We start from the raw sequence: 19,830 nt of genomic DNA, 5'->3' as shown, positions 1-19,830 counted from the left end.
CACAGCACAACAGTGGAGGCAGCCACACACACACACACACACACACACACACACACACACACACACACACACACACACACATACACACACAATAAATTACCCACAAACCCACGCTCCATACAACCCACAACCCAACACGACCACCAACCCACTAACCCCACAAACCCATCCACCAATAATCAACCCACTAACCCACAAACCCATCCACCGACCAACCCACTAACCCACTAACCCACAAACCCATCCACTAACCAACCCACTAACCCACAAACCCATCCACTAATCAACCCACTAACCCACAAACCCATCCACTAATCAACCCACTAACCCACAAACCCATCCACCGACCAACCCACTAACCCACTAACCCACAAACCCCCAGCAGCTAAATTAAGCCCAAGTGGCCCACCATGGAGCCTGGCTGGTAGATACTTTTACGAGGGTGACCGAACTACCCAATTGGTGTCTCAATGGTCAATATGAAGCAGAGGGGACGAGGAGCGTGTGAGGGGGGAGGGGAGGGGGAGGGGAGGTTATGACCAGTCTTGAGACTCCTTCGGGACATACAGTAGGAGGGAGGGGGATGAGGGTGACACGACACAGAGAGGGGAGGGAAGTAATGGTTGGTGTTCAGTAGGTCAGGTCAGGTCAGGTCAGGTTCATGGTGTTGAAGAGGATGAGGAGGAGGAGGAGGAACGGAAGAGGGTAATTCACCATCCGTCAAGGTCAGGAGGCATTGCGTCATCACCAGGTCGTTACAGGTCAACGTTATTGATCGTAGAGGCGTCGACCAGCCACCCATTACACTCCCTAATTAAACAGGTAAAATCAGTTAACTGGTAACAGTATATATAACTGGATAATTAATTAGCTCACAGTTATGTTAGGCTGTCCCTCCCGACCACTCTGCCCCCCTCGTTAGTAAATTGAACTGTTTTTATTGTGTATCACGCGCTGCTTTATTACAATATTAAGATAATTAAAGTAATACTAATAATAATAATAATAATAATAATAATAATAATAATAATAATAATAATAACCAATAATATAATAATAATAATAATAATAATAATAATAATAATAATAATAATAATACCAACAATAATAATAATAATAATAATAATAATAATAATAATAATAATAATAATAATAATAATAATAATAATAATAATACCAATAATATTAATAATAATAATAATAATAATAATAATAATAATAATAATAATAATAATACCAATAATAATAATAATAATAATAATAATAATAATAATAATAATAATAATAATAATAATAAAAATAATAATAATAATAATAATAATAATAATAATAAAATAATAATAATAATAATAATAATCGCTTCTAGTGCGTCGAAATACACAGACAGACAAATAAAATTAGTATCATCAGCGTCATGAGTACGATACTTTAACCCCTTGAGTACGATACTTAACCCTTGAGTACGATACTTAACCTCTTGAGTACGATATCTTAACACCTGAGTACGATACCTTAACCTCTTGAGTACGATACTTTAACCCCTTGAGTACGATACTTTAACCCCTGAGTACGATACTTTAACCCCTGAGTACGATAACTTAACCTCTTGAGTACGATATCTTAACCCTTGAGTACGATACCTTAACCTCTTGAGTACGATATTAAACCTCTGAGTACGATACCTAACCCCTGAGTACGATACCTTAACCCCTGAGTACGATACCTAACTCTGAGTACGATATACCTTAACCCCTTGAGTACGATACCTTAACACCTTGAGTACGATACCTGAACCCCTGGAGTACGATACCTAACCCCTTGAGTACGATACTAACACCTTGAGTACGATAATCTAACCCCTTGAGTACGATACTCGAACCCCATGAGTACGATACCTTAACCCCTGAGTACGATACTTAACCCCTTGAGTACGATACTTTAACCCTTGAGTACGATACTTAACCCTTGAGTACGATACCTTAACACCTTGAGTACGATACCTGAACCTAAGGACGATACTTTAACCCCTGAGTACGATACCTTAACACCTTGAGTACGATACCTAACCCCATGAGTACGATACCTGAACCCCCTGAGTACGATACCTTAACCCCTTGAGTACGATACTTAATACCCTTGAGTACGATACCTTAACCCCTTGAGTACGATACTTTAACCCCATGAGTACGATACCTTAACCCTTGAGTACGATACCTTAACACCCTTGAGTACGATACCTTAACCCCTATGAGTACGATACCTAACCCTTGAGTACGATACTTTAACCCATTGAGTACGATACCTTAACCCTTGAGTACGATACTCTAACCTCATGAGTACGATATTCTTAACCCTCATGAGTACGATACCTTAACCCCTTGAGTACGATACCTAACCCTTGAGTACGATATTTAACCCCTTGAGTACGATACCTTAACCCTTGAGTACGATACCTTAACCCCTTGAGTACGAAAATCTTAACCCCTTGAGTACGATAATACCTTAACCCCTATGAGTACGATACCTTAACCCTTATTACGATACTCTAACCCCTTGAGTACGATATTTTAACCCTTGAGTACGATACCAACCCTTGAGCACGATAGCTAAACCCTTGAGTACGATACCTAACCCTTGAGTACGATACCTTAACCCCTTGAGTACGATATCTAACCCTGAGTACGATACCTTAACCCCTGAGTACGATATTTAACCCTCATGAGTACGATACCTTAACCCCTTGAGTACGATACTTAACCCCTTGAGTACGATACTCTAACCCTTGAGTACGATACTTTAACCCCTTGAGTACGATACCTAACCCCTGAGTACGATACCTTAACCCCTTGAGTACGATACCTTAACCCCATGAGTACGATACTCTTAACCCCTTGAGTACGATACCTTAACCCTTGAGTACGATACTTAACCCCTTGAGTACGATACTTAACCCCTTGAGTACGATACCTTAACCCTTGAGTACGATACCTTAACCCTTGAGTACGATATCTAACCCCTTGAGTACGATACTTAACCCTGAGTACGATACCTAACCCCATGAGTACGATACCACCCTTGAGTACGATACCTTAACCCCTTGAGTACGATACCTTAACCCCTTGAGTACGATACTTTAACCCCTGAGTACGATACCTAACCCTTGAGTACGATACTTTAACCCCTGAGTACGATACTTAACCCCTTGAGTACGATACCTTAACCCTTTGGAGTACGATACCTAACCCTGAGTACGATACCTAACCCTTGAGTACGATACCTTAAACCTTTGAGTACGATACTTTAACCCCTTGAGTACGATACCTAACCCTCTTGAGTACGATACTTAACCCCTTGAGTACGATACCTTAACCCCTTTGAGTACGATACCTTAACCCCTCGAGTACGATACTTTAACCCCATGAGTACGATACTTTAACCCTTGAGTACGATACTTAACCCCTTGAGTACGATACCTTAACCCTTGAGTACGATACTCTAACCCCTTGAGTACGATACTTAACCCTGAGTACGATACCTTAACCCCTTGAGTACGATACCTTAACCCCCTAGTACGATACCTTAACCCCTTAAGTACGATGCTTTAACCCCTTGAGTACGATACTTTACCTTAGGTACGTCTTTAACCCCATGAGTACGATACCTTAACCCCATGAGTACGATACTTTAACCCCCATGAGTACGATACCTTAACCCCCAGGTACGATACCCTTATCTAACCCTTGAGTACGATACTTTAACCCCTTGAGTACGATACTTTAACCCTTGAGTACGATACCTTAACCTCTTGAGTACGATGCTTCAACCCTTGGTACGATACTTTAACCCATGGTACGATACTTTAACCCCTTGAGTACGATACTTTAACCCGAGTACGATACCTTAACCCCTTGGTACGATGCACCAACCCCAGGTACGATACTCCAACCCCTCAAGTACGATGCCTTAACCTCTTGGTACGATTTAACCCCTCCAGGTACGATACCTTAACCCCTTGGTACGATACCTTAACCCTTGAGTACGATGCATCTAACCCCCAGGTACGTCACAACCATGGTACGATACTTAACCCCTCGTTCGATACGCCTAACCTCTTAGTACGATACTTTAACCCCAAGTACGATACTTTAACCCCTTGGTACGATACTTTAACCCCATGAGTACGATACTTAACCCCTTGAGTACGATACTTTAACCCTTGAGTACGATACTTTAACCCCTTAGTACGATACCTTAACCCCTAGGTACGATCCTTAACACCTCTTGGTACGATACTTAACCCCAGGTACGATACCTTAACCCCTAGGTACGATACCTTAACCCCAGGTTCGATACCTTAACCCCTTCAGTGATACCTTAACCTCTTGGTACGATACCCCAACCCCAGGTACGATACTTTAACCTCTTGGGTACGATACCCTTCTTAGTACGATACCTTAACCCCTTGAGTACGATACTCTAACCTCTTGGTACGATACCTTAACCCTTGAGTACGATACCTTAACCCCTTGAGGTACGATACCTTAACCCTTGGTACGATACTTTAACCCTTAAGTACGATACTTTAACCCCATGGTACGATACATATGGTAGATACTTTAACCCTTGATACGATACCTTAACCCCTTGATGCGATACCTTAACCCCTTAAGTACGATACTTTAACCCCTTGAGTACGATACTTTAACCCCATGAGTACGATACTTTAACCCCATGAGTACGATACCAACCCTTGAGTGCGATCCAACCCCAGTACGATCCTTAACCTCTTGGTACGATACCTTAACCCTTGAGTACGATACCTTAACCCCGCCAGTACGATACCTTAACCCCATAGTACGATACCTTAACCCCTTGAGTACGATACCTAACCCCTTAGTACGATACCTTAACCCCATGAGTACGATACCTTAACCCTTAATTCGATACCGCCTTAGGTACGATACCTCAACCCTTGAGTACGATGCATAACCCCCATGGGTACGATACTTAACCCTTAGGTGATACCTTAACCCCATGGTACGATACTTACCCTTGGTACGATACCTTAACCCTTGGTGCGATTAACCCATGGTACGATACACAACCTTGCGTGCGATACCTTCCCCATGGGTACGATGCTTTAACCCCATGGTACGATACTTCCTACATCTACCTTGGTACGATACCTTAACCCCTTAGTGCGATACCTTAACCCCCATGAGTACGATACCTTAACCCTTGAGTACGATACCTTAACCGCCGGTACGATCAACTGCCAGGTACGATACCTGAACCCCTTGGTACGATACCTTAACCCTCGAGTACGATGCAGAACCCGTGGTACGATACCTTAACCCCTTGAGTACGATACTTAACCCCCATGGTACGATACGTAACTATGGTACGATACGTAACCCCTTGAGTACGATACCTTAACCCCATGGTGCGATACCTTAACCCCATGGGTACGATACCTGAACCCTTGAGTACGATACTTAACCCCTTGCGATACCTGCATGATACGATCTTAACTACGCCAGTACGATACTGAACTGATCCACCCTTGGTACGATGCCTGAACCGCCAGTACATGCAGCAACCCCCTTAATTCGTAACCTTGGTACGATACCTGAACCCTTTACGATACCTTAACCCCTTGAGTACGATACCTTAACCCTTGAGGTGATACCTGAACTATGAGTACGATACCTTAACTTGTAGTACGATACCTGAACCCCTAGGTACGATACTTAACCCCATGAGTACGATACCTGAACTATAGTACGATACCTTAACCCTGAGTACGATACCTGAACCTTTACACACTCCCATGAGTACCAATTCCTGTAAACAAAATCACAATAATTATAGAAATTATTAGAACCAATTTTAAAAACAAACGAAGAAAATATTATTATTATTGTTTTAAATGTTTACCTCACCTGTACAGCTCTCCGTCGGCCTCACCTGTGCAGCTCTCCGTCGGCCTCACCTGTGCAGCTCTCCGTCGGCCTCACCTTGCAGCCTCCGTCGGCCTCACCTGTAGCTCTCCCTAACTACAACCTAAATTACTCCGTGAGATGGTCTTACCTGGAAAGAAAAAAGAAAAAAATTTTATAAATCCGCCTTCGACATTTACGAACGACTTGTTTATAAATCCGCCTTCATGATTTACGAACGCCTTGTTTATAAATCCTTCATGTTTACGAACGCCTTGTTTATAAATCGCCTTCATGATTTACGAACGACTTGTTTAAATCCGCCTTCATGATTTACGAACGACTTGTTTATAAATCCACCTTCATGATTACGAACGCCTTGTTTATAAATCCGCCTTCATCATTTACAGACGACTTGTTTATAAATCCGCCTTCGCGGTTACGAACGACTTGTTTATAAATCCGCCTTCATGATTTACGAACGACGTTTATAAATCCGCCTTCGCATTTACGAACGCCTTGTTTATAAATCCGCCTTCATGATTTACGACGACTTGTTTAAAATCCGCCTTCATGATTTACGAACGACTTGTTTATAAATCCGCCTTTATGATTTACGAACGACTTGTTTATAAATCCGCCTTCATGATTTACGAACGCCTTGTCAATCCTGAATCAAAATACGTTCTCAGTTTATATATATAATTAAACCCACACACGCACATCTAGTCACACACACATACACACACACACACATACACAGACACACACACACGCACACAATGACAGACAGACGGACAAGATAAATAAATGAAGACATAAGCACTCCTCCTTTCTCCTCCTCCTCCTTCCTCCTCTCTTCCTCCTCTCCTTCCTCCTCCTCCTCCTCTCCTTCCTCCTCCTCCTCCTCTCCTTCCTCCCTACCATCCGGCCCCAGAAATGAAGCCGGATTTTCACAACACTCAACCCACACGTGCTAAATCAGGGTGAGACTGGGGGGTTTACTTGGTCATATCAGGGTTGGGTTGGAAGTTAAGTTAGGATAGAGTTAGGTTAGGTTAGATTGAGATAGGATAAGATAAGATTAGGATAAGATAGGATAGGGCAGTTGAGTTAGGATTAGGTTAGGTTGGGGTTAGGTTAGGTTAGGTTGGGATAGGATGGGATGGATGGGATGGGATGGAGTTGGGTTGGGTTGGGATAGGGTAGGATGGGTTGGGTTAGGATAGGTTGGGTTAAGTTGGGTTGGGATGGGATGGGATGAGGTTGGGATGGGTTGGGTTGGGTTGGGTTAGGTTAGGATGGATGGGTTGGGTTGGGTTAGGTTAGGTTGGGTTGGGATGGGTTGGGTTGAGATAGGTTGGGTTAGGTTGGGTTAGGTTAGGTTGGGTTGGGTTGGGTTGGGATGGGGTGGGATAGGATGGGTTGGGATGGGATGGGATGGGATGGATTGGGATGGGATGGGATGGGATGGGTTAGGTTGGGTTATGATGGGTTGGGGTGTGTCCCCCCATATGTTATAATATATTAAGTGTCACGTATTCTGAGGGCGATCACCTGGAACTATCTGTCTTACTGACTGAACACCTGCCTCTCACACCAGAAACACGTACATGGTGACACGTACATGGTGACATACATGGTGACACGTACATGGTGACACGTACATGGTCACCAGAGACACGTACATGGTCACCATAAGACACGTATGGTCACCAAAACACGTACATGGTCGTTGGAGACTTACATGGTCAACCTAACCTAACAGTTAATGAGATAAAAGAGACAGTGAGAGATAAAAGAGACAGAGTGAGAGATAAAAAGAGACAGAATGAGAGATAAAAGAGACAGTGAGAGATAAAGAGACAGTGAGAGATAAAAAGAGACAGAATGAGAGATAAAAAAGAAATGAGAGATAAAAAGAGACAGAATGAGATAAAAGAGACAGTGAGAGAGATAAAAGAGACAGAGTGATGAAAGAGACAGTGAGAGAGATAATAGAGACAGATAGAGACAGAGGTAGTGGTTCAATAATGACACACCAGGGGACTGTTTAGCTTGATACCGCATTGGCGTGGTCCGATCTGATGCCCCCTGCTGACACTCTCCCCTGCTGACACTGTACACCTCCTGACCTGTACATCTCCTGACCTCTCCCCTGCTGACACTGTACACCCCTGACACTGTACATCTCCTGACACTCTCCCTGCTGACACTGCACCCTGACACTGTACACCCCTGACACTGTACACCTCGACACTGTACATCTCCTGGCCTCTCCCCTGCTGACACTGTACACCCCCTGACACGCTACATCTCCTGACCTCTCCTGCTGACACTGTACACCCCCTGACACTGTACACCCCTGACACTGTACACCTCCTGACACTGTACATCTCCTGACACTGTACACCTCCTGACCTCTCCCTGCTGACACTGTACACCCCCAACATTCCCCTGCTGACACTGTATATCTCCTGACACTGTACATCTCCTGACACTGTACACCTCCTGACACTCTTCCCTGCTGACACTGCACACCCCTGGCCTCCCCTGCTGACACTGTACACCCCTGACACTGTACACCTCTGACCTCTCCCCTACTGACACTGTACACCTCCTGACACTCTCCCCTGTGACACTGCACACCCCTGACACTCCCTGCTGACACTGTACATCTCCTGACACTGTCACCTCCTGGCCTCCTCCTGCTGACACTCTTCACCTCCTGACACTCTATCCTCCTCCTTGCTGGCACTGTTCACCTGACCTCCTCCCTCCCTGCTGACACTGTTCACCTCCTGACACCGTCCCTCTCCCTGCTGACACTCTTCGCTACCTCGCCACACACACACACACACACACACACACACACACACACACACACACACACACACACACTGGGTAAATCATAGAAACTGGTGAAACTTTACAACAGCCACAGTAGACCATCAACTGTGGTCAATATGTATCGATAATTTCCTAATGTTTAGTATTCCCAGTATAACCTCACAGGTGTATAAATTGTATAAGTGTATAAATTGTATAGGTGTGTATTGTATATTCTGATTTATAAACTATATCTGTAATTAATTCTCCCCAGAAAGTTATACAATAGTGTTTTGAGATGGCAATAAGTGGGTCAGATATATGTTATATTAGAGGACAGTGTTTTGGACTAATCTCAGGTGCTCTGATGGGAGATAGAGTGAGAGAAAAACTTTCATGAGCGAGTTATCAAGAACACACACACACATATATGTATACATAAACACATAGTTACATACATGCATACACACACACACACACACACACACACACACGGACAAGTACACGTACAGAAGGTGAAACACAGTGAGTAGGTTTGGTGCATTGCAGAATAGGAACCACACACACACACACACACACACACACAGACAGACACACACACACACACACACACACACACACACAGACACACACACACACACACACACACACACACACCCACACACACACACACACACACACACACACATACACATACACACACACACATACACACACACACATGTAAACGCCAGGTTGTGACGCAGTTAATAAGACAGTTATGTACACATTCTATGCTAACAACACAATTAGGTTCTCATTCATAATTAGGGTGTGCAGGTTTGAAAGCACACACACTCACTCATAGGCATATGTACACATTATAAATGCGCAGTTATGTGTACAAAACTATGACAATACCATAATAACTGTATATGTGCACACGCTTATGAGTAGCAGCAAGTAGGGGACACACACACACACACACACACACACACACACACACACACACACACACACACACACACACACACACACACACACAGAGCTAAGCGTAATTTGAACATTCTTAACCTATACTGTATAATGAAACTAACCCGGCAGTAAATCCTCTCTCTCTCTCTCTCTCTCTCTCTCTCTCTCTCTCTCTCTCCCCTCTCTCCTCTCTCCCCTCTCTCTCTCTCTCTCTCTCTCTCTCTCTCTCTCTCTCTCTCTCTCCTCCATGTCTTCATCATCCCTCTTTTCATTAACTGTTTTATAAGCTTAAGTGCCAAACACTAGACATCTGCTAAGTGCCACCAGGCAGTCTTAAGTGCTTCAAAACAGTCCTCAAAATGCCACTAAACAATTTAAAATGCAAAAAGCCTTTTACGTGCCACTAGACACCACAAGCGCCACTAGACACCCCTTAAAGCCACTAGACACCCCTTAGCGCCACTAGACACCACTTCATTGGCACTAGACACCCTTAACCGCCACTAGACACCCCTTAGCGCCACTAGACACCCTTGCGTGCCACTAGACACCCCTTAGCGCCACTGGACACCCCTTAACCGCCACTAGACGCACACCAGCGCCACTAGACCCTTAACCGCCTCTTGACACCACTTAGCGTCACTAGACAGCCAGCGTTAAATCTATCAACTCGGTGACAACGATGAATAATTCAGAACGCGGAAGATGAGTCTAAGGTCGTCGATGCTTTACAGAGGATTACCTTCATGTTTTCTACTGAATTAGGCAGAGTGACGGGTCATGATGGTCGAGTGTAAGTGACGGGTCATGATGGCCGGGTGTAGAGTGACTGGGTCATGATGGCCGAGTGTAGAGTGACAGGTCATGATGGTCGAGTGTAGGTGACGGGTCATGATGGCCGGGTGTGAAGTGACAGGTCATGATGGTCAGTGTAGAGACGGGTCATGATGGTCAGTGTAGAGTGACGGGTCGTGATGGTCGGGTGTAGAGTGACGGGTCATGATGGCAGGGTGTAGAGTGACGGGTCATGATGGTCGAGTGTAGAAGTGACGGGTCATGATGGTCGGGTGTAGAGTGACGGGTCATGATGGCCGAGTGTAGAGTGACGGGTCATGATGGCCAGTGTAAGTGACGGGTCATGATGGCCGAGTGTAGAGTGACGGGTCATGATGGTCGGGTGTAGAGTGACGGGTCATGATGGTCAGTGTAGAGTGACGGGTCGTGATGGTCGGGTGTAGGTGACGGGTCATGATGGTCAGTGTGAGTGACGGGTATGATGGCCGGGTAGAGTGACGGGTCATGATGGTCGATGTAGAGTGACGGGTCATGATGGTCAGGTGTAGAGTGACGGGTCATGATGGCCAGGTGTAGAGTGACGGGTCATGATGGTCAGAGTGTAGAGTGACGGGTCATGATGGTCAGGTGTAAGTGACGGGTCATGATGGTCGGTGTGTAAGGACGGGTCGTGGTCGGGTATAGGTGACTGGGTCATGATGGCCGAGTGTAAGTGACGGATCATGATGGTCGAGTGTAGAGTGACGGGTCATGATGGCCGAGTGTAACACGTGAACTCTTCGTGGCGATATTGGTATGAAATGACGAGAGGTGAACTTTGTACAGGTGTGAACTTGTGACGAGGTGAACTTTGTACAGGGTGAACTTGTGACAGATGTAGACTTTGTACAGGTGTGAACTTGTGACAGAAGTGAACTTTGTACAGGTGTGAACTGTGACAGAATGAACTGTACAGGTGTGAACGTGTGACAGAATGTGAACTTTGTACAGGTGTGAACTTGTGACAGAATGTGAACTTTGTACAGGTGTGGACTTGTGACGAGAGGTGAACTTTGTACAGGTGTGAACTTGTGACGAGAATGTGAACTTTGTACAGGTGTGAACTTGTGACGAGAATGTAAACTGTACAGGTGGGAACTAGACGAGAATGTGAACTTTGTACAGGTGTGAACTGTGACAGAATGTGAACTTTGTACAGGTGTGAACTTGACAGAATGTGAACTTTGTACAGGTGTAGACATGACAGAGTGAACTTTGTACAGGTGAACTTGTGACGAAGATAAACTTTGTACAGGTGTTGACGAGGTGAACTTTGTACAGGTGAACTTGTGACAGAATGTGAACTTTGTACAGGTGTAAACTTTGACAGAGGTGAACTTTGTACAGGTGTGAACTTGTGACAGAATGTGAACTTTGTACAGGTGTGAACTTGTGACAGAGGTGAACTTTGTACAGGTGTGAACTTGTGACGAGAGATAAACTTTGTACAGGTGTGAACTTGTGACGAGAATGTGAACTTTGTACCGGTGTGAACTTTGTTAAACGAACTCTTGAACTTAGAACTTGAGGTTAATTAAATAAAGAGGTTAAAAAGATAAATGGTTCAATTTTGTGGACTAATTATTCAATAAGTAAACCATTGAAGAAAATATTATGCTAAGTCTCTTAATATTAATGTTAATATTAAACTGTATATTTCAGTAAGTTAATAAAGTCTGTGTAACTAGACAATCCTTAACCTAACCTAACCTAACCCAACCTAACCGAACCCAACTTAACCGAACCCAACTAACCGGACCCAACCTAACCAGTCAACCTAACCAGAACCCAACCGGCCAGGTTTTGAATGAATACTCTGGTTCGTTTTCAGTCAGGTCAAACCCATCTCTGACGTCACTACTAGAGAGAGAGAGAATACTTTAATAGCTTTCTCAAATATTTCTTAAACTATGAAGAAAAATATTGGAAATTGAGAGTAAAAAAAAGAATATTATAGGAAAAGTGTTGATAATTTCCTTGCCAATTTCCTGTTCTCTCTCTCTCTCTCTCTCTCTCCTCTCTCTCTCTCTCTCTCTCTCTCTCTCTCTCTCTCTGCATACTGCCTGAAGGTGGTGTAAGTGAGAAGAAAATAAAACGCATTCGTTACCCCTTCACCCCCCACCCACCCACCCACCCCAACCCCACCCACCCCACGCACCCCACCCCCCCACCCCCAAACACAAACAGTTTAAGTAAAGAAGTGGAAAGAAGTGGTGGTCTTAGAGAACCGCCAGAGTAGAGGTGGTGAAAATGGTGGTGAAAAAATATCTGAACACCTGTATACAAAAAAAAATGATTCCCTCTTGAACCTTGACTTACACACACACACACACACACACACACACACACACACACACACACACACACACACACACACACACACACGTTATACCCACATAACTATAGCCTCAGGGTTCACACAAGTCTTGCACTAAATAAAAAACTGTCTATAAAAGTTTGACATAAATCCCAGCTCTCCCACCAAGGTCTAGATATAACATTTATGTGTATTATTTGGTTCGTTGTGTGTGTGTGGGGGGGGGGGTGGGGTGTGGGGTGTGTGTGGAAAAACAGGTAAAATATAACTAATTAATCTTGTTACCTGGATTAAATGTATTGGTCAGTAATGTTTCATAAACGCTTAGATCCTTTATACTGGGACTTTAAACACCGAGAGCTCAGAGAAACTTCCTCTCTGATCCTACACACACACACACACACATCACTGGTGGTCACCTCGATAACATACCACTTCTCGGCTCTAAGAATTTAACTCCAATATTTGTCAACTAACCGACCTCTACACGTCAAACTACACCCACCAACACCTCTAAGTATACCCTGAATGGCCCACTAAGCATCTACTACCACTCCCTACAGCTTATGTTGACTATATTCCTTACACAAATGCCTTATTGCGCCGCTACAGCCCGCCCTAGATTAATGCGGCGCCCGCTAGCTCTACACCGCGCGTCTCCAGGCCTCTTACTGCGTCGTCTATCTCAGTACCCCCCCCCACCTCCCCCCTCTCATACTTAATACAATACTGAACTAATTAGTGTAGCTCCCCCATCCACCCGTCTGATATAGTGGTCTAGTGTATTACTATTGTTACTACTACTATTATTATTATTATTATTATTATTATGATTATTATTATCGTCTTCACATTTATCAAGAATCATAAGACATACAGCATAAACCTGATAAGTTATAAAAAACAGCCCGGCGTTTATTGTACCCTGAGGTAAAAACAAAAACACATCAAGATAACAACAACATTAACAACAAAACAACAACAACAACACTTAGGATTATAATGTGTACACCTCTTGAAGAACTATACATTTTATTTCACAAAGTTATACATTGCATTGAGAGATTGAACAAAAGAAGAGGCGATTCGCTGTTTTCATTACTCTTGCCACACACACACACACACACACACACACACACACACACACACACACACCTAATCTAACCTGAACCACTGACTCACATCTGAATCACTGACTCACATCTGAACCACTAACTCACACCTGAACCACTAACTCACACCTGAACCACTAACTCACACCTGAACCACTAACTCACACCTGAATCACTGACTCACACCTGAACCACTAACTCACACCTGAACCACTGACTCACACCTGACCAGCACCATAATGATATATACAGTGATTATACCTGGAGGTGGTGGCTGGGTTACACGAGGCGCTAATGGATTATTCTCAAGCCTAAAACAAGCTAACAAATTGACCCTTATTGACCACGTTAACAAACATCTACACGGACATGTTTGGTTAGGTTAGGTTATATTAGGTTAGGTTTATGATAGGTTAGGTTAGGTTTATGATAGGTTAGGTTAGGTTAGGTTATGATAGGTTAGGTTAGGTTAGGTTAGGTTAGGTTATGATAGGTTAGGTTAGGTTAGGTGACACGTGTTAATACTGTCATATTTAACCTCCTCTACCTCACCCAATAAGAAGACCGAACCAAACATCTCCTCATAAAAAAGTAGTTAATCTCCTGTTTGTTGGCAGATGCTATAAACATGAGTCTGGGCTTCACAACAAAGTAATGAGGAATATTTCAAGGTTAGGTCAGGTCAGGTTAGGTTAGGTTAGGTCAGGTCAGGTCAGGTTAGGTTTAAAAAATCCTCGTGGTAACTTGACGGAGGAGGTGGGAGGAGTGAAGCAGACCGGGTCGAGAGAGAGAACTAACCTGTGTACTGATGGGCGGACGACAGGGCCCCCTCTACCGCTTTGCCATCTTCGTCTTTAAGCCAGAGCTGTACGCCTGAGGGTGCTGTAGGAGGGGCCGCTGACGACGCTGGGCTCGGCGGTAACGGGTCCTGTCCTACAGATGAATCGGTCGACACAGACGTACAGTTCTCCTGGACAGCCGCCGCCGTAATCGGTACACTGTTGTCACTATACATAGACGTCGCCGATAAAACTTTGTTGTCTTCGTTTAAAGGCGTCGCCGTCATCGGTACAGAGGTGTCATTAGTCGGTACAGTGGTGTCGTTAGTCGGTACAGTGGTGTCGTTAGTCGGTACAGAGGTGTCATTAGTCGGTACAGTGGTGTCGTTAGTCGGTACAGTGGTGTCGTTAGTCGGTACAGAGGTGTCACTAGTCGGTACAGAGGTGTCGTTAGTTGGTACAGAGGTGTCATTAGTTGGTACAGAGGTGTCGTTAGTCGGTACAGAGGTGTCACTAGTCGGTAAAAGTGTATCATTAATTACAGTCAACTCAGTTTTGGGTACAATGCCGTCACTATCCACAGGTGATGGCGGTCCCGACAACACGTCATTAGTCACACGTCCCGCTGTTTTCACTTCAACAGAATCACTAATCACCTCCGCGTTTGTATATGTTTTCTGTTTATCAAATCCCCGAAGCAGTACACTCAAATACTCCAAGTACTCAGGTATACCCGAGTCCGGATTTACCACACCGTGACTCACACCACTTGAGTCCGAACTGGTTAACTTGGTGTCGAGAGATTCGTAAAATATCTTCAACTTTCGACAAATATCGTACGTCTCTTCAGCGCCTTCTTCGGTAACGATGTACTCCTGGTGCTGCGTCAGTTTCACCCCCAACACGTCGACTTTCCTCCCCCCTGCGGCCAGGAATGTTTCTCTTGTGGGTTGTCTGTCCGTGGGTGATGGTGGAGGAGGCGGGGGTCCGTCCGTGGTTGGGCTGGAATAGTTATCTCCGTCCGTGGTTACACCCAACTGATAACCATCGTCTGTCCTTACATCTAGATTGTCATTTCCGACAGTAGTTGAGCCGAGGTACTCATCTCCGTCCGTACTAGAGGCGAGGTACTCATCTGTGTCCGTAGATGAGCCGAGGTACTCATCTGTGTCCGTAGTTGAGCCTGAATACTCATCACCTGAGATTGGATCAGAACAATCACCTTCGTCCGTAGTTGTTACTTTGTCCACAGGTGTATCAGAGTAACTGTCTTCGTCCGTGAATGTGCTGGTGTAATCATCCCAGTCCGTAGTTATCCTTGTTAATTCACCTCCGTCCGTGGATGTGCTAGTGTGGCCGTCTCTGTGCGTGATTGTCCTTGGGTTGGTGGCAGCGTTTAAGGAGCCACCATTATCTGTAATTGTTTCTGGGTAGTTGCCCTCTCTGCTGATCGCCGGTGTGGGGGGGTCGTTTTTGTCCCACGATGTTCTTTGATAATAGTCATATACATCTGTGAGCGGTCGTGAGGGGTCGTCATATTCTCCTACCACTACTAAAGGGTCGTTACTCCTCTTCGTTGTTGACCTAAAGTGTCGAGACCTGTCCACCGAGTTGCCGCTACCAGACACAGATGACCTCACGCCCGGACTCTCAGCGGTGTGGGCGTGTGGGTCTTCAGAGTGGGTGTGTGGGTGGTGGTTGTGGATGGGCTCCCCTGATGCCTCTCCGTACACATTCTTCACACCCACAGTACGAACCTCATCGCTCAACTGACTAAAGTATCGTAAATCTCTGGCGTATTTTCTCGCGTCTAAGTACTGGTTCAGCAAGTTTACTTCGTTGGTTAATTCTCGTTTACTTATCTGAGTTGAAACAGACAGAGAATGAAATGGGTCCTCCTCCCCGAGTCCTGTGTGGTGGCGAGGCAGTGATCTCTCGCCCTGTCCGCCAGTGTCCCCAGAGGAAGACCAGGGTGGAGAAGTAGAGGACTTGAGCGAGGTGAGGGGAGGGAGCGGGCTGGAAGGTTCGTTGTGTAGAAGTAATCTGAGGGGCGGGGTGAGTCTGAGGGGTGTGGGCGCCACCACCTGCCTTCTCGCCCTGGCCAGGTGGGCGCGGGTGCTGCCTACCACACCTGCCGCCACTACTGGTGCAAATGTTGCTACTGGTATTCTAAGCAAGCCTAAAACACCAGAGTATCGTCTTCTGGAGGAGGCGAGTTTGTTAGGCACCGCGTGTCGGTCGTCACCAGCAGTCATGATGTGTTGGACCGCAGAATTATGAAGCACCGTCAGATCACTATTATCATAAAGCTGTCTGTCACTATGACCTTCACTCAAGGTGTTGTGGGGAGACTGTTCCTGCGGCATCCCTGTGTCTCTAGGAACAATTGTGACCACGTCTCTGGACCGGTCGTGGGGAGCCTGTCGAATTCCTCCTGTGTACACGTAAGGAACTTTCTTGGTTAATCGCCTCAGTAATTCCCCGTGCATCTCCATTGCAGGTGGAGTAGTGGGGATGGTGGCGTGGGAGGGGTGTTGGTGTGTGAGGACCGTTGGTGGAGGCCTGTCAGAACTTTGTGGTCTTGCTAGCGGCGACGCTGGAGGAGTCTGTTGACCTTTCACCACCACCACCATCACCACCCACAACACAATTAGCGTCCTGGCAGACACTAGCCCACTCGTGCTCGTTAGTACTCTCATTTTTGAGTGTGGTAATTATTGTTAAGATCAACAAACAGGGTGGTATTAGGTGTGCACTGGTCGCCTCGGTTAGGTGTTCTCCACATTTTGTTACTCGCTCATTTCCATTGTTTACTGGGTGAGAGACTCTAGTTTGCTTCAGTTCCATAAAGCATTAATGTTCTTACTACATAAGTGTGATTAAATCTTTGCATATGGACTTAGTGTGTTTCTGATGAACAAGTGAACTCACGGACACCAAAAAGATTCCACAACTACAACATCAAGACGACAAACAAAAGTAGTTTTTTTTTTCAAAAGTTTTCAAAATCACAGCAAAGTACAAATATTTCTTACGCTACAAACACTAATGTTATAAAACTATTTACAACTTGATATGTTACATTCTTAGGCCACAGAAAAAAACAACAACGATGATATGTTAAGTAAAGACGACAACACCGACCAGCAGCAGTGGTAGTTATGAGAGGCCGCACATAACTGGAGTACCTCACAAGGAGTCGCTCTCACTACTCTTCATGGTGACGTCACAACACGGTGTTCCCCACTGTCTCTCAACTGGCCAAAAATTAAACAGGATATTTTCTTTTCCTGTCAGACGGACATTTAAAGGTTTATCACAAAAAACACCTAAAACAATTCTCTTGTCTCACAACTGTACTAAAACACTTAAATTTCAAATAATTAGTTCTATTTTATCTTCCCGTAACAGCAACTGAAGTATTTGTTCTTTAGGTCCGCGGTGTTTCCAATGTGTTTCGCACAATCAAGTGATTCTCATTAGCCACGACGTACAGTACAGGTGTTATGAAGACTGGTTGGCAGGTGTTCCAGCTTACAGTCCGTGTTGGGTCTCTCACACACACACACACTCTACTGTCTCATCCTTCATGTTTCTTCCATTTCCTTTTCTGTAATTAAGCACAATATGTACATCAGTAAATGACATCACTACCAACGCTAACAATATATTTCTTGTTATATTAACATACTATAAATTAAGGTAAGTTTTTCACTGTCAAGATAATGTAAACTGGTCCATCATTTCGCTAAATATATAGTTCACTGTGAAGATAATGTACGATGCTTAATATTGAGTCATGAGAATGTCAACAACACATTCTTTTTTTATGGAGACATCCCCCGGTCAGGGTCACGAGGGACGCCCTACAACACTGGACCATTACTATAAGGCAGCACTGCCGGGGATTCCCTCCAAGTCTAACTCGCCATTCAATCTCTACGGATTTAAATGGATTACTCTATAAAAACGTGGTTCGTATTTTTAAAGGTCAGTATGTTATCATTACCCACACTAAGATTAAACGAGAAAAAATCCATTAAATCTTTATGGATTTCGACGGATTCCCCTACAAGAACGAGATTCGTATTTTGAAAAGGTTGGTATGTTATCATTCTACAAACTCCACGGATTTAGACGGATTTCCCTATAAAAAACGGGATTCGTATTTTTAAAGGTCCAAATATTACCATTCTCCAAATTAAAAATAAGTTAACACAGTATTTACGTTCCACATCATCAAAATTAAACTTGAGGGAAAAAGATAAAGAATGAAGTGTGATACAAACAAAGTGGGCGGCCTGAAGGAGAGGTGGGGAGGAGGGGGTGATGGACTGGCCTTGGCTGACAACACTGACCATGGATATAGTTGTAGAAAAGAGACAACGAAGTAGAGATATGTTCGTCCATAAGGTTGAAATTTGTTTAATAATAGCAGGATGAAATATGATACACCTTTCCATTGTCAAGAATATAAAGGTATGTGGATATAGCGTATGTACAGTCCCCCTCCCCCCAAAAAAAATATCTTTACGGAGGGAGGTCTGATGGTTGTCAGAATGAACACTACGACTCCTGTCAAAATCCTTCGCCCGTTGTGTTATATTGTCTCAACACAAAAATCAGGTTACTTTTTGGGGGATCTTATGGACGACTCTTATAGTATTTCTTGATGCAATATTTACAGTGTGAGATATGTGGTGGTGACGCCCGAGAGTGTGTATTGAATATAGGTTAGGATAGGTTAGGATAGGATAGGTTAGGTTAGTCTCCAGGTATCACATAGGCACGCTAATACTCTACTTTTAAGGCGAGTTGTGATGTCAGGTGATAAAATACATCGAGAAACAAACAAAATTAAACACATTAGCTTTTCTTTACTTGCGGATTTTAGCTTGGTATTTAAAGCTAAAATGATATCAAACACCTCAGCTTTGTACCATGGGTTTTACACGTATGGTTCAATTTTGCACGTATGGTTCAGTTTTGCACGTATGGTTCAGTTTTACACGTATGGTTCAGTTTTACACGTATGGTTCAGTTTTACACGTATGGTTCAATTTTGC

The 19,830-nt window shown here is 44.3% G+C and overlaps 1 protein-coding gene across 3 annotated transcripts in view; it reads right to left on the bottom strand.

Moving 5' to 3' along the window:
* Positions 1–19,830, bottom strand: part of LOC121871371 — a 69,093-nt gene that overhangs the window by 47,960 nt on the left and 1,303 nt on the right. For all 3 annotated transcript variants that reach the window (XM_042373592.1, XM_042373590.1, XM_042373591.1), the window contains exon 2: positions 14,784–18,374. In XM_042373592.1, coding sequence (XP_042229526.1) covers positions 14,784–17,463 — 2,680 coding nt within the window. In that variant the 5' untranslated portion in view covers positions 17,464–18,374. The remainder of the gene's footprint in view (positions 1–14,783; positions 18,375–19,830) is intronic.

Source organism: Homarus americanus, unplaced genomic scaffold, assembly GCF_018991925.1.
Source record: "Homarus americanus isolate GMGI-L3 unplaced genomic scaffold, GMGI_Hamer_2.0 scaffold45698, whole genome shotgun sequence".
Classification (NCBI taxonomy): domain Eukaryota; kingdom Metazoa; phylum Arthropoda; class Malacostraca; order Decapoda; family Nephropidae; genus Homarus; species Homarus americanus.
Note: the sequence above shows the minus strand (reverse complement) of the source record. Positions and strands in the feature narration are given on the sequence as shown.